Below are 14,642 nucleotides of genomic sequence, written 5' to 3'. Positions count from 1 at the left end.
CTGAGACAATCCATGTGGATGCACTGAGAAGCTTTGTATTCCCCTTGGCTGTCCTTCTGGAATCCAATCTCCTGCTTCATGTTCATTCCATGAACGGCTGCTCTGGTTTCCACAAAGGGCCTGGGGATGATGGACAGTTCAGTCTCTCTCCAAAAGAATTACTAGGCAAACCAGGGGATTATTATGGATCTTATTCTTCTGCATTACCACAAGAATCCTAATGCAAAACTCAATACTGAAGGGTCAATACAGTCTGATTTATAGAATACAATTTTTGTTTCTGTATGACCAGAGGTGTAGCTCCAAGGGGGCGGCGGCAGAGGGTGGTGTGTGTGTGCGCGCAACGCTCCAGGCATGTGCCCGTCGGGATGTGGTTGTAGGGGTGCGTTAGCGAACCCAGTAGAGCTTCAGAAAGTGCACAGGAATGCCTGCGCCATCTGTCCCCACCTGGGCTCACACGTATGCACATCATGAGATCCCCCAGACACCCGGGTCACAAGATGCCTGAATGTGGATTCGACCCAGACAGGAACGTTTCTCCCTGCACGTACGCAGCCCTCCGCTGAGTCATGAATTGCGCAACTTTCTCCTGCTCTCCCGCCTTCCCAAACCCTTAATAAAGGTGCCAGGGACCCCAGCTCGGCAGACTAGCCAGATCAGCCAGATCAGCCGCTGGCTTCTCTCCACCAGTTTCCTGACATCACTCAGTCTCGTCTCTTCATTGCATCGCTGTAACGACTTAATGTGGTGAGGGTGTTCCGGGGGCGTTCCGGGGCAGGACTGGGGCAGAGATAGAGGCATAGCTACAATGGGGACATCCGGGACAGGGGCACACAAAAATTTGGGCTCATTTCTAATTTTGGGGGGTATCTTTTAGTGTTTTTACTTTGTCGGCCAGCAGGGGGCACAGTTTTTAGGCTAACAGTGCCAAAATTTCAGGATATTGTCAGGTGACACTCCTTATGATACCAGCCACATTTGGTGAAGTTTGGTTCAGGGGATCCAATGTTATGGCCCCCCCAAAAGGGGTGACCCATTCCCCACTGTTTCCAAGGGGAGATAATGGTAGATGGGGCTACCATTTGAGGGTCCATAACTTTGGACCCCCTGAACCAAACTTCGCTAAACCTGGGTGGTTTCATCTGGAGAGTCTCCTGCTGATACCACCCAGGTTTGGTGAAGGTTGGTTCAGGGGGTCCAAAGTTACAGACCCCCAAAAGGGGTGTCCCAATCCCCCACTGTTTCCAATGGGAGCCAACAGTAGATGGGGCTACCCATTTGAGGGTCCATAACTTTGGTGGAGAGTCTCCTGAAGATAGCCTAAAATTTTGGTACTGTTAGCTTAAACATTGCTCCCCTGACATGCAACCTCAAATTTTTCCCAGGTTCTCTGTTTAAATCCACCCCTTTTGGAGTGGATTTAAAGGGAGAATGTGGGCTCGCTAGATTAAAACAAAAATTGAAAGTATTGTTGAAGGCTTTCACAACCAGATTCAACTGGTTGTTGTGGATTTTACAGGCTGTGGGCCGTGGTCTGGTAAATCTTGTTCCTAACGTTTCGCCTGCATCTGTGGCTGGCATCCTCAGAGGTGTATCACAGAGAGAAGTCTATTATAAGAGAAGTCTGGACACAGTGTATAACAGACTTCTCTCTGTGATGCACCTCTGAAGATATAAGCCACAGATGCAGGTGAAACATTAGGAACAAGATCTACCAGACCACGGCCATGCAGCACAAAAAACCCACAACAACCAACATTGAAAATGATGCTATTTGGGGGATGGGTGGGGAATCTACCCTGAAACAGCATCACTTTCAATGTTGTTTAAACTGGGGAGCCCTGGGTGTGTTCAGATTTGTGTGTTGGGACATATTCTATAATGTGATGGTGACTTTGAGATGACCTGGTGCAAAAAATGTTGTTTGGTCATGGTGAGGGAGGGTGGCAGCACATATGGGGTGGGGGCTCAAAATTCAGATTTTGTCCCGGGCTCAATTTTCCCAAGCTATGCCTCTGGCATTAACCCTAACTTATTATCTTTATTTAATCTATTCAATCTAAAATTGTTCCCAAAAATGTAACAAAAACCTGAAACCTAAAACTGACCATAGCCCAATTCTCAGACTACGCCCTAGAACTCAGCGTAACACTAAAGCAAGTCAGAGCCCTTGCCTTAATTCTAATTTATTAATTTAATTTAATTTACACGGTCAAAAATTGTTCGCAAAATAGTAACAAAACCCCAAAACTAAAAACTCAGCATAACACTAGGGCAAATTAAGGTTTTGGGTTTCTATTACAATTTTGGGAACAATTTGTGACTGAATAAATTAAATTAATAAGTTCAGTTTAGGGTTAAAGCAAGAGCAGGGAAGTTCGGGCTTCCCTTAGGCCTTATGTTGTGTTCTAGGCTGAAGTCCGACAACAGGTATAGAATTCAACATAACAGTAAGGCAAACCAGAGCCCCTTTCCTTAACCCTAACCCTAATTTCTCAATTCTTATTTAATTTATTATTATTATTTATTTATTTATTAAACTTTTATACCGCCCCATCCTCTAGGGGCTCTGGGTCATGAATTGTTTAGTCATGAATTGTTCCCAAAATTGTAACAAAGACTCGAAACCTAAAACTGACCATAGCCCTACTCTTGGACTGCGCCCTAGAACTCAACATAAAACAAAGGCAAGCCAGAGCCCCTGCCCTTTCCTTAACCCTAACCCTAATTTTACATTTTTAATTCAATTTATTTAGTCATGAATTGTTCCCAAAATTGTAACAAAGACCCGAAACCTAAAACTGACCATAGCCCTACTCTTGGACTGCGCCCTAGAACTCAACATAACACAAAGTCAAGCCAGAGCCCCTGCCCTTTTCTTAACCCTAACCCTAACCCATTATTTTTATTTAATTTATTTTTTCTTATAATTTTGGGAACAATTTATGAATGAAAGCATTAGCATGACTTTCAATGTTGTTGAAACTAGGGAGAACTGGGTGCGTTTATATTTGTGTGTTGGGGCATGTAATGTGATGGTGACTTTGAGATGACCTGGTGCAAAAAAATGTTGTTTGGTCGTGGTGGGGGAGGGTGGCCAACCATATGGGCTGAGGGGCGCAAAACTCTGATTTTGTCCCAGGCTCCATTTTCCCTGGCTACGCCTCTGGGCGGAGGACGCACCGGGCACTTTTCCTTCTTGCTACGCCTCTGTGTATGAGCTGTCTCAGACATGATCACATTCAAGTCTTCTGAGGTGTTTCTGATCCTAATATAATGGCCTGGTTCTGTACCACTGAAAGTTCTTGTAATATTAACTTCAGCTAGCTAAAGCAGTAGCTTTTAAACTTCCTGCCTTAAGGGAGTCCATTCCTCATTTACTGCTCTCACAAGAAACTATCAGGCACCCATGTCTGTGCATTGTGCAGAATTCTTGAATTAAGAGCATGACTTGGAAGAGACACAAAAGCCTCCTGCAACTACACAGTGCAGGGTGGGCAAGTGATTCTTCCAGGAGACGTGTGGATCATTATTCACTTTCTCATTGAGGATCCTCCATATTACATTCCAATTCTTAGTAGTTTGTTTGAAAACCACAAGTTAAAGCAAAAACAAATGTAACTTTAATCTTTCCAAAGGCTGAATGCTCATGAGGTACAAAACCTGACTTCAGCCAGTTCTCACCAGTCAAAGAAGTCTCCATTGTAGGTCACCATAATGGTGGGTTTGGTCTCTTGAACATGCTCGAACCACCGTTGAATAAGATGGGCCTGATTTTAAAAAGAAGAGCAGTCAAAAACATTTACAGTTCAATGTTGTGAGAGAATGACATGCCTAGTCTACTTCTCTCATGCCTGGAAACATTCCTGTCAGGGAACCTTAGTGTCAGATGTATACTTTCCCATCACAGCCCTGCAGGAATCACAGTTATCCACGATCCAATGTAATAATTCCTCCCTCCTCCCACTCCATTTCATTGGTTAGTGGCTCACAGGGAAAAAAGGGATCGGAGGTACCAAAGCACATCATTTCCTCAAAGAAACCTACTTACCTCATCTGGTTCATTAAAGACACAGAAGGGACCCTCATACTCTGGTTTGGGAGTAAACTCAAAGTCTTCAATGTCCTCAGAAACAATCTCCCTATTTGTGATCAGGTAACCCTGGAAGGAAAAATGCAGAAAGGAACTGGAATGGCCTGCTTATGAGATATTCTTGGAAGCAATTTGTGCCCCAGTCAACTCAAAGATTAACTCTGGTTTGTGTTTCCTTCCAGTGGCGCTGAAGTACCAGAAAAGCCCAATTCTTGTGGAAGAGACATTCTTAACATCAGCTGCAAGCAAGAATCTGAATGGATGCTCCATGAAACAAGTAAACTGAACTCCAGCAATATCAAATAAGAATATGCTAGTTAAATTCAAACATTCCAGAACTTTGAGGAACAGGTTCGCTATAAGCAGCAGTAGGAACTCTGGAACCTGTACATATAGATACACACATACCTCCTCTTACAGACATGAACTGCTGCTGATATAAAACAATGAACAACTAGAGATATAAGACAGTGAAAAGGATCCGGAATTAAGTAGTTTTACATTGTTAATCTTCCTACAAATGCATGGACTGAAGAAGTTAAAAGCACCTGAATCTGCTTATTTCCCTCTTTTCCCTCCACCTCTTTTCCCTTTTGTGTTACTGCATAACCAAGACCGTAGCAATTGTTTTAGACTATAAACTATCTTGAGCTATATGATGAGTGTAGCAGGGAATATTGGGTTCAGTTATGAGCATTGGAGAAGGCACAAGCTACCTATCTGAAGGAGTATTTATTTCCTGAACAGTAGACAAACAAGAAATGTGAGACACGTTTTTACTGAAATAAAATTTTTATCACAACTGTGTCAGTGTGTACTGTGTACACAACAGGAGGTGTGGAAACAGTATGGAAACCTGGCCGCACACGAATGCGATGTTGTGTGAAAATTTCAAAGCAATTGGTCCAGTAGGTTGGGAGATTACCTGTCAGCAGATAGATGAAATCTTTCCTTAAAATACACATAACAAATTTATCAGTGAATGAATTTGTTAGGAACAGTAATTTACAATGAAATATTCTTCTACCTATTTGAAATCGTTTTAGTATTTAGAGATGCTCCACACTTTTCTTGTTGGTGGCCCATTGTGTTGATTCACAGTTTGATGTGGTATTAGTATATAAATCAAGCATGTGGCAGGAGAATGTTCTACCACCATACAGCAGAGAAATTAGGGGATTGCAGTAAACCCAAATAAACATACCTGTAGACCAGGGATAGGGAACCTGCGGCTCTCCAGATGTTCAGGAACTGCAATTCCCATCAGCCTCTGTCAGCATGGCCAATTGGCCATGCTGGTAGGGGCTGATGGGAATTGTAGTTCCTGAACATCTGGAGAGCCGCAGGTTCCCTACCCCTGCTGTCGACATAAAGCTTTAGACCAGTAAGCAAGTACACATACCTGGCCATCAATCATGTAGGAGATCATCATTATCTGGTCGGTTTCTGCATCAGGAAACTTTAAAGGGAGTTTAGTTGTCTCAATGTCAAAAGCTAGAACAACAGGATCCTGGTGGGAATCAAAATGTTCACATCAATATCAGTATAGAAACAACCCTCCTTACAAATGACTTCAGGGCCCTTTTCTGGGCATCTTCAGAGATAAGGAAGTCAGCAGTTTGCCAAAAAAAAAAAAAAATAAGGCCTTTCAGTGGTGGGGCCCCAGTTGTATAATATTTTGATCAGACTCATTTGTGAGGGGCCACCACTTCTAGCAGTCAGGCGCCAGATTAGTTTCTTCAGCTCACCAAGGCTTTTATGCATGAAATGTGGCTTCCATGGTTTCATCGATTTACCAGTAGCTGTCATCAGCTATGTGGATTTGTATTCATTTCTCTACTATTATCTACTACTTTATACTTACCTAAAAACCTGTAACTTAATTTTGGATGTATTATTTTTAATGTTTGGTTTGTTTTAATCTATGAGCAAATATGAAAAATGAAGAAGAAAACAAAATTAAATAAAAACGTAAATACTCACTGGTCGCTCTACCAGGTCATCTCGGCGGGTTATTTCAGGAGGAAAGCTGCTGCCACGATAGCGGATGTTGTACCAGTGAGCCTGCCAGAGGAGGAGAGAACCAGGGAAGTTGCAGAGGGATGGGTTTTACTATGCTCCGCCCCATACAGTCATCATGTTATGAAATTTGACTGACATATTTTTAGTTTAAAACATTTTTATGCTGCCTTTCCTCCCAATCAGGCTCCCCAAGGTGGCAAACATTAAAAAAATTAAAATGTTTGAACAATAAAGGGTAGTTTTAAAATTATAAATTAATTCAACAAAAACTCATAATGAACAGGACAAATATGGGGTAAGAGACACAAAGGAAGCAAAAGGGACAATTCTCAGAGAGTCAGATTAACCTTTGCACAGAAAAAAAAGAGAAAATGGTTGGGCTTCTGTGAATGGAACAAACTATGACCCAAAGGCAGGAATGCTTATGGGCAGAGAAAGCGGCTTCTGCTTCTTACCGTTGGGAAAGGAAAATGTGGAAGTGAGGGTTTCCTGAAGGAAGTGCCAGAAGCACTGCTTTGCTGCCAAAAATTACTGTGTGGTAGAAAGAAGGTCCATGGTTTCCAAGCAGGGCATTCTTCCCAGCGATCATGGTAGTTCTTTTCACAGGCAGGAATAGTATGGAGAAGTCAATAGCTAAGAAGCAGTGTGCTCAGACCTGGATAGCACCAGGATAGCCTGAGCTTGTCAAATCTTAGAAGATAAGCAAGATCAGCCTGGGTTAGAATTTCAACAGGCAACCTCCAAGGACTACCAGGGTCGTGACGCAGAGGCACACAATGGCAAATCACCTCTAAACGCCTCTTGCCTTAAAAACTCTACAGGGTTGCCATAAGTCAGCTGTGACTTGACAGTGCATGTGCACGACCAGTGTACACATTTTGTATGCACAAGGTCTCAGGTACAGTTCCGAGTACCTTCAGAGCAGGTAACTGCCTCCTTTTTAAAATGATTTAGAAACAGAACATTGTGTTGACCGAACATTTCTAGAAACTACTTCTTAACATCCTGTCTCTAGCAATCAAGGAGAAGTATATCTTCCCCAGAAGCAAATCTTCACTCACCACATGGATCTTCAGATCGATGGACAGACGGATATGGTAGGGGACATCATACTCCCGCATGTCAACAATATTGTCCATCTGGTCTGTAGTCTTCTTAGAGGGTCCCTCCTTTTCATTGGCCAGCTTGCTCCCAGTCAAAGCACTGCACAAAGAAGTGGCCACCTCCATCAGGCACCTGGTCGTGGCTCTGAACTTCTATGAAGAATTTCTAATCCAGTCTAAACTGGCTCAGCCTTCGTCTAAAAGGGATTAAGTCTGCCAGGATGGTTCAGTTTGGGATGGACCTGAATACCTTTATTGTAACATAATCAAGGGACCCAGACACTCTAGGTGGCATGCCTGAGCCTTTGCAAGTTTTAGCATTTCTGTCACAGAAGCCAGGCAATTTATTTTCCCATATATGTGCTTCTTGTATCCAATCTGTACCAGTGCATCTTAAGAAGCAGTCAAATGAAAATGGTGTTTAGGCTGCCATAGTAATATATGAACTGAATCCTTTGGCTTTGAGGCTCAAGAGAAAGAATACTGGGTTCACTGTAAAATTTCACTTTACTCAGGGGAGGACGACACTAGAAGCTGGACAAAAACTGAGAAAGTCCTCTCCCCAGCAGAAGAAGCCTCTGCAACTCAAAGGGGACGGCAGCAGCCATCCATCACAAGAACATGGCAAGTAGCACTGCCTCCTAACAGGATACATCAGTCGAGGCAGAAGCACAGACATTAAAGCCAGCAAGCATCAATTTATCAACCAGCTGTATTAAGAGAAAAAAGCTGACAATATCTGCAAATGCCAGAAAAGCAAAATCCTTCCCAACATAGATGACTTGTTTATAACAAAGCCAAAACTCAGTAGCGACCATGCAACCTCTTCAAGTGCAGACCACAGAGCTGTCTACCATACTGAAGGCTTGGTACAACTCGGTTCAAACAGAACTCTGCCAGGATCTAGGACCAGATCTTAGGCTACTCTACCTGGCTAGCATGGTGGTGTAGGTATCTGTTGCGACATCCTGTTCCTGGTTCTTCTTCACAGCAGGTGAGATTTCTCTACGCACTTTTATTAGGTCATCCACTGTATTGAAGGACAGCTTGATGTAGTTTCGCTTCAGGCCAACCAGATGATTTGGCTACAAGAGAAAGAGGCTGTGAAGTCTGAAAAGGAATTCACTGAGATGGAGAAAAGAATTAAGCAATACAGTAATTAGCCCTTTATCTTGCAATTATGGGTATGATTAGATCTGTGCCATCGAGAGGAGTTGATGGGTGGAGTTAAGACAGGGGTAGGGAACCTGCGGCTCTCCAGATGTTCAGGAACTACAATTCCCATCAGCCCCTACCAGCATGGCCAATTGGCCATGCTGACAGAGGCTGATGGGAATTGCAGTTCCTGAACATCTGGAGAGCCGCAGGTTCCCTACCCCTGCGTTAAGAGAACCAGGAAAAGCTGCAGCAGTCCATTGAGACCAGCAAGCTAGCTTTGGGGTAGGCAGATAATGGCTCCTTGCATGTAAACAGAAAATGTGAGGAGATCCCTCTGCAAGCCCACTGTGCACTGAAGAGCCCCCGAAGAGCCCTGAGGTAGTGGGCTCTTCGTCTAGTGGGCGTTCTATGTGTAGTGGGCCTTAATGTATCTGGCTGCTTCCTATGGAAGAATAACTATGTCAGAGACCATTTTGTATAACTGATTTGAGATTAAGATCCAATTTTGCTTGCACTTATATAGTTGTAAATATATTTTCAGCTGTCAGCTATCTTTTGGCAGAGTGTTTTAAACTGTCTTGGGCTCAGAAACAACAAAAACCAGAACAGAAGTCTTATACCAATTTAGTCAGGAGAAAGGAAAAAAACAACCATGCCAAGCATGTGGTCTTCTAATGCACTACTGATCCCTAACCACAAGCAGTGACTGATGCAAGTTAGGAAGAAACAAAACAATAACAGTTCCTGGGAGAGTTCTGTGGGCCTTATGTTAAGATACTGGATGCTACAGGCCATTGGCTGCCTGAATCATCCCTCCAGCTCCCTACACCGAGCAACTATCCCAGCATCTTCCAGCAAAACCACTGAAAGTGTTTCTTACCAAGTCAAGATCCTCTCTGGGTACAGTGTCAAGTTTTGCTATTTTCCCTTGGAACTTCTTGGAAAGGAAGGATGACACTTCTCGGTCACAACCCTAGAAAGACAACTGTCCATTAGAGGAGCTAGGCATAGTTTTGCCCAGGAGAACAAGAGCTTTCCAAGTTTTTATCCCCTGAAACTTTCCACAAATGTGCTGCAGAACCCATCATTCAGTCAGTTTTTTTCACAGTCATAGTCCAACACAAGATAGATAAAATACAACCAATTAAAAATAAGATATATTAAACAAATATATATATATATATCTAAAATAATCTGCTGAATTAAAAAAGGGAACTCAGGAAAGGTACAGGAACATAAATGTTAAAAGAAAAGAAAAAGCTTAAAAAAGAAAAAGGGGGTAGGCATAAGGGAACAATGAAACCGACAATTAAAAGACTGTAACTATCAAATCACTGTATCATTGAGCCTGACTCAGGACAGACCATCCTGCATTCAAAGTTCTTATACTCAAAACCTGGCAACACTACATCTTATACTACGATTGGTATCTGTAAGCAGCAAGGAAGTACGAAACTGTCTTGTGTGACCTGAAAATCTGTACAGCAGTGGTGAAATAAAACTAGTATGTATATTTTTATAACATTGACATTGGAGAAACACATGTTCTATTGTTTCTATTTGTCCAAATTCACAGGAACATTGTCTCTTGTATCTATTGCAGAAGCTTGTGGGGCACTTTCTAGATTGCAGCATCATCATGTGCATCACTAGTCATACCTAGTGGACTTCATCTTGCTCATTGAAAGTAAAACTTAGAATGCACCTAATGTCTCCTGTATTTAAAACACCATAAAGGCAAGTCTGGCAGCAGTGGGTGAGCAGCCTTTCATAGTTCAGCCTGACTGACTTTCAAGAGGAGGAATTTCTGATATGTTTCCAAGGAGCTGTACTTCCCATGGCCCACTGGAACACTATGACAATGCAGGATCCTGCGCATTAGATTAGAACCTCTGAGCCTGATGTGCATGCATACACATGGAAAGAAACATAAATATCCTCCCTGTAAGATGTGGGGCAAAAAGTTCATACCAACCTTTCGAGTTGCAATATAGAAGTATGGCCTATAGGGTAATGCCACCTGGAAGACAGCAAAGATTGTGAACCACATTTACACACACTGAACTACAAGAACATCATCAACCAGAAGGACATTTCCCCTCATTTTTCATCAGCTTTACAACATCCATCTTTTAAAGATCTGTTAAAACACTGTTTGCTCCTCCATGAATGAAAGAAAGGTGTGAAACAGCTGCTCTTCTCATTCTCCTCAGTTTTTCATGGAACAGACAAAAACCTAATTGATCAGAGAACACCACCTAATTGCTAAAGAGAAGAAAGGCAGAATTAATCCCACACAGATACCAGGTAACTAATTTAGAAGGCACACATTCATAAAAGCCTAGATGACAAATCTTCTTGGAAACCTCTTTTCTTCAACATCATCATTTAAGCCTCATGAGAAAATTTTGGAGCCTTCAGGAAGCCTTTTCTTTACTTATGAATGGATCCCAAAGAACCCTTCAGCATGTTTACCAAAGACATGCTAGGCAAAATTCTTGGATTCTCTCTGTTTAATAAAGATATGAGGCTTTGCTCAGACCTGTTGCTCTCTGCCTCCAGCCCACATGGAGTTGCATCCTAGAATACATTACCTACAATTATACACGGCAACAGAAGGCTAGTAATAATTGCCGGGCTATGGCTACACTGAAATTTTATGGCTCCTTTTCACAGCAATAAATGACATGATGAGATAATTTGTTTCAGCATTCCCCTATGGGAGAAAAATGACTTTTAGCTGGAAATTCATAATCCCTCCTCTTCTTTTTTTGCTATACGCTTAGGCAGAGGGATGCATCCAACATCACTTTCAGAGCGCCAGCCTCCCTCTTTTTCTTGCCAAGCCCAATACAGGCTTCTGAGGAATGGCAGGCTCCACGGGAAAATAATTTGCAAACTACTGCCATCTAGATTTACATGTGATGATAGAATTAGATATTCACTAAGTACGCCATCAGTTACACATTTCTTCAGAGTGTTCCTTCTAAAAAATTCAGCAAGTTCTTTAAAAGGCATACATTTCACTTGCCCCATTCTCCTTCTTAAACAGTTACTCACCTTAAACCTGCTCCCATCCTCCTGGATGAAATAATAATCCACAGCACTGACCAAGCGCTTATCTTCATCCAAAATTTCTGTCTGAAACAGAGCATTCAGCCAATGAAACAGTTTTATTACTCTCCTGTCCCCAAAGATCCATCACTATATTTCTCTGAGAACCAACATAAGAGAAGAAAGATTAATAGACTCTTGAACACAGAGGGTTCCCCCCCCCCCACCCCCGGTACACCTGTTATGGGGTCTTGGGTTGTGGACAGTGCCCACATCAAATGCTCTCCATTAATCTTAAGTAATGCCCTTTTAGAGACTTTTGCCTCAGAAGCTTGTGATATCATCACAACATTCCTTCCAGGTGAAGACAGGCATAACTAACAGTTATTGACCTGAGGAAGTCCTACTTCTTCACAAAATATGTTTTCTTCTACTGGGATCACTCATAGGTAAGGTCTTTCTTCAGTCAACCACACTGAATAGTGATTTTCAGAATCACACTTTTTCAAGGAAATATTGTCGAAGGCTTTCACGGCCGGATTCAACTGGTTGTTGTGGGTTTTCCAGGCCGTGTGGCCGTAGTCTGGTAGATCTTGTTCCTACACACTGGACACAGTGTGTAACACACTTCTCTCTGTGATACACCTCTGAAGGTGCTGGCCACAGAAGCAGACAAAACATTAGGAACAAGATCTACCAAATCATGGCCACACAGCCCGGAAAACCCACAACAACCAATGCTAAACTTAATTCATCAGTTATACATAACTATATAAGTACTGCTATTGCAGTGAAATGACTCTTATTAACTTATTTTCCTGTCATGTCCCATGTTTGGATGCTAGTTCTCTTAGGCTGATTCCGCATGGGCCAAAAACAGCAGTGTGAAAACGGTGTGAAAATGGTGTAAAAGGGTTTAAAACAGTGTAAAAGGGTTTATACTGTTTTCACACCGTTTTCACACCGCTGTTTTTAGCCCATGCAGAATCAGCCTTAGCTTGTGGGAACAGCAACTACTCTTTGGCTTCCCCTTCACAGCAATCACATGAAGAAAGTCAATTCGGCATTCAGCAGAAAAAGTTTCAGTGAAACTTCACAGAGGAGACATTAAAGGAAAAGGAAAAATAGAGGTTCATACTGGATGCATGTTTATCAACCAGCCTGTTCTCTCGGCAGGTTCCTTCATCCTTTCAAACCCAAACTGTCCATCAATCTTGTCTGTCCACTGGCTGCGCTCCAAGCGCCTCAGGGCAGAGAGTGAGGAGCCGTCATCACTGTGGCAAGAGAATGGAAGAAACATCAGTGCCCCACTGGCAAAATCACAACAACAATGGAGACAGTAAACACCAAAAAACCCCCCCAGCTGTAGCTAGTGTATACAATCATTTCACGGAAGTCAGAAAAGCTGGGAAAACGCATGCTGCCAAGGAAAAGGTTCTGATCATTTCCCACCAAAAGTTTCTTCCCTCTGACTGATTGAAACTGGATTATTTAGAATTACCTTCCAAAGTCACATTTACATTTCACTCATCAGCACAAGACTAAGGATGTGAATCATGAAAAAAAACCTGGTATTTTTCAGATTCAGATATCAGGGAGCCAAAAAACATTGGTATGCTCTGTTATTTGGGTCACAAGGACCAGCTTGGTATTTGGATCCATTTCCTCTACCCACCCACCCCCACCCCGCGTTTTTGATATAATTTGGCTCCATTATTCTTTATGAAGAATCTTTCCAGAGGACTGGAGAGGCTTTTTAAAAAGTTAATAGCATCAAAATTGCAATGATGTTGGTGGTGCCTATTCACTAAATAATCCCTACGTTTCAAGTTAATCGGACCAAGATGTCCAATTTTTTGGCCCATGAACCAGATGCCCCCAGCCATCTATCATTGTTTTCTATGAAGCAAATTTCAAACTTTCTCCAGGGCAAACAGTCAAAAGCTAGCTAAGCAACAGCTGGCCAAAAGCCACCCAAATGCCCAATCCAGAACCAGCAAATCCCATTGGAAGTACAGGACAATGCAGCAGCCTAATACAACCAATGTCAATTCAGAGAATCTTCCCAGCTAACCCCTTTCAACAGGGAACACTATTCCAAGCCCAAGAAATGTCACATTGGAGAATCCAATCCAATGGAGCCCAAGAATCTAATGCAAAACCACTTGAGCAAAGAAAACAATGTTTCACCTTACAAGACCCATAGATCTAATTTCAAAGCACAGAATCTAAGCCAAGCCAACCTTGACACTGATACCAAGCCCTGGCAAGAAGACACTGACACACACAGCACAATTCAATAAAAATAGTCTTGAGGTTCTTAAAATGCTGGATCCCAACATTTCTGGTTACTCATGAATATTTCTAGGATTTGTCAGGACCTATTTACTTCTATCCCAGAAAATCCAAGATACCACCTGAACACCCTGATATATCGGGAAATAAATTATCTTTTTCAAATCTATATTCCAACTGGAAATACCTGAATGTACTTCTCTACCTAAGCCTGCCCCAAACATATTTCTTCCCAATCTAGATAACTTCCTTATTTTATTGTATTTGGAAGTTTCCCCAGGATCTGGGATGACATATTCTTTGATCAGTCAGGTACTCCTGTCATTCTCCTCAACTTTCCAAGCCTCAAAAGAAAATAATCCTTCGTTTTTGAGCCTGACAGTCTGTCATATTACTGATGCCAGAATCCTTCCCTAAATAATTTGAGCAGACATTCAAGTGTCCCTCAGTCACAACATCACCACATAATTTCCTGTCTAGACACTTAGACCACAGTCTTGGGAATTAGATATCTAACTAAACCTGCATGGGTAGTCTGCTATATTTAGTTCTACCTCCCCTCTTGAGTGCAGTAACTTGCACAGTGTGTGGCTTTTTGGACTAGTAGGGTAATGAGCAGGGACGTAGGTATAGATTTTTTCCGGGAGGGTTCGGGGTGGGAGTGTGGCCCTAGGGCCTGGCCATGCCTCCACAAGCCCCGCCCCTGGCCTAGCGCTTATAAAAGCAGCTGTCTGAGGCTGGGGACGGCAGACTCCCCTGTCCCCCACCAGCTGGGTTTCCAGCCGGCAGCTCCTTCTGCCCTCCTCTCTGGGCAGAGGCATAGAGGGAAAATGGAGCCCAGTGCAAAATCTGAGTTTTGCGCCCCCGCCCCCCGGGCAGCCGCTGTGATGCTGGAATCCACCCCCAAACAGCATCAC

General features: G+C 42.8%; 1 protein-coding gene across 1 annotated transcript in view; it reads right to left on the bottom strand.

The window, feature by feature from the left end:
* Positions 1 to 14,642, bottom strand: part of POLE (DNA polymerase epsilon, catalytic subunit) — a 54,006-nt gene that overhangs the window by 36,970 nt on the left and 2,394 nt on the right. The window contains exons 2-12 of the mRNA XM_048514808.1: positions 12,569 to 12,704; positions 11,437 to 11,517; positions 10,352 to 10,396; positions 9,257 to 9,349; positions 8,149 to 8,303; positions 7,177 to 7,318; positions 6,077 to 6,157; positions 5,496 to 5,603; positions 4,052 to 4,162; positions 3,685 to 3,770; positions 1 to 120 (exon numbers count right to left, since the gene is read on the bottom strand). Of these exons, the coding sequence (XP_048370765.1) occupies positions 1 to 120; positions 3,685 to 3,770; positions 4,052 to 4,162; positions 5,496 to 5,603; positions 6,077 to 6,157; positions 7,177 to 7,318; positions 8,149 to 8,303; positions 9,257 to 9,349; positions 10,352 to 10,396; positions 11,437 to 11,517; positions 12,569 to 12,704 (1,158 nt within the window). The remainder of the gene's footprint in view (positions 121 to 3,684; positions 3,771 to 4,051; positions 4,163 to 5,495; positions 5,604 to 6,076; positions 6,158 to 7,176; positions 7,319 to 8,148; positions 8,304 to 9,256; positions 9,350 to 10,351; positions 10,397 to 11,436; positions 11,518 to 12,568; positions 12,705 to 14,642) is intronic.

The sequence above is a fragment of the Sphaerodactylus townsendi genome, linkage group LG13 (genome assembly GCF_021028975.2).
Source record: "Sphaerodactylus townsendi isolate TG3544 linkage group LG13, MPM_Stown_v2.3, whole genome shotgun sequence".
Classification (NCBI taxonomy): domain Eukaryota; kingdom Metazoa; phylum Chordata; class Lepidosauria; order Squamata; family Sphaerodactylidae; genus Sphaerodactylus; species Sphaerodactylus townsendi.
The sequence above is the reverse complement of the archived record's forward strand: the minus strand, read 5'-3'. Positions and strand labels throughout refer to the sequence as shown.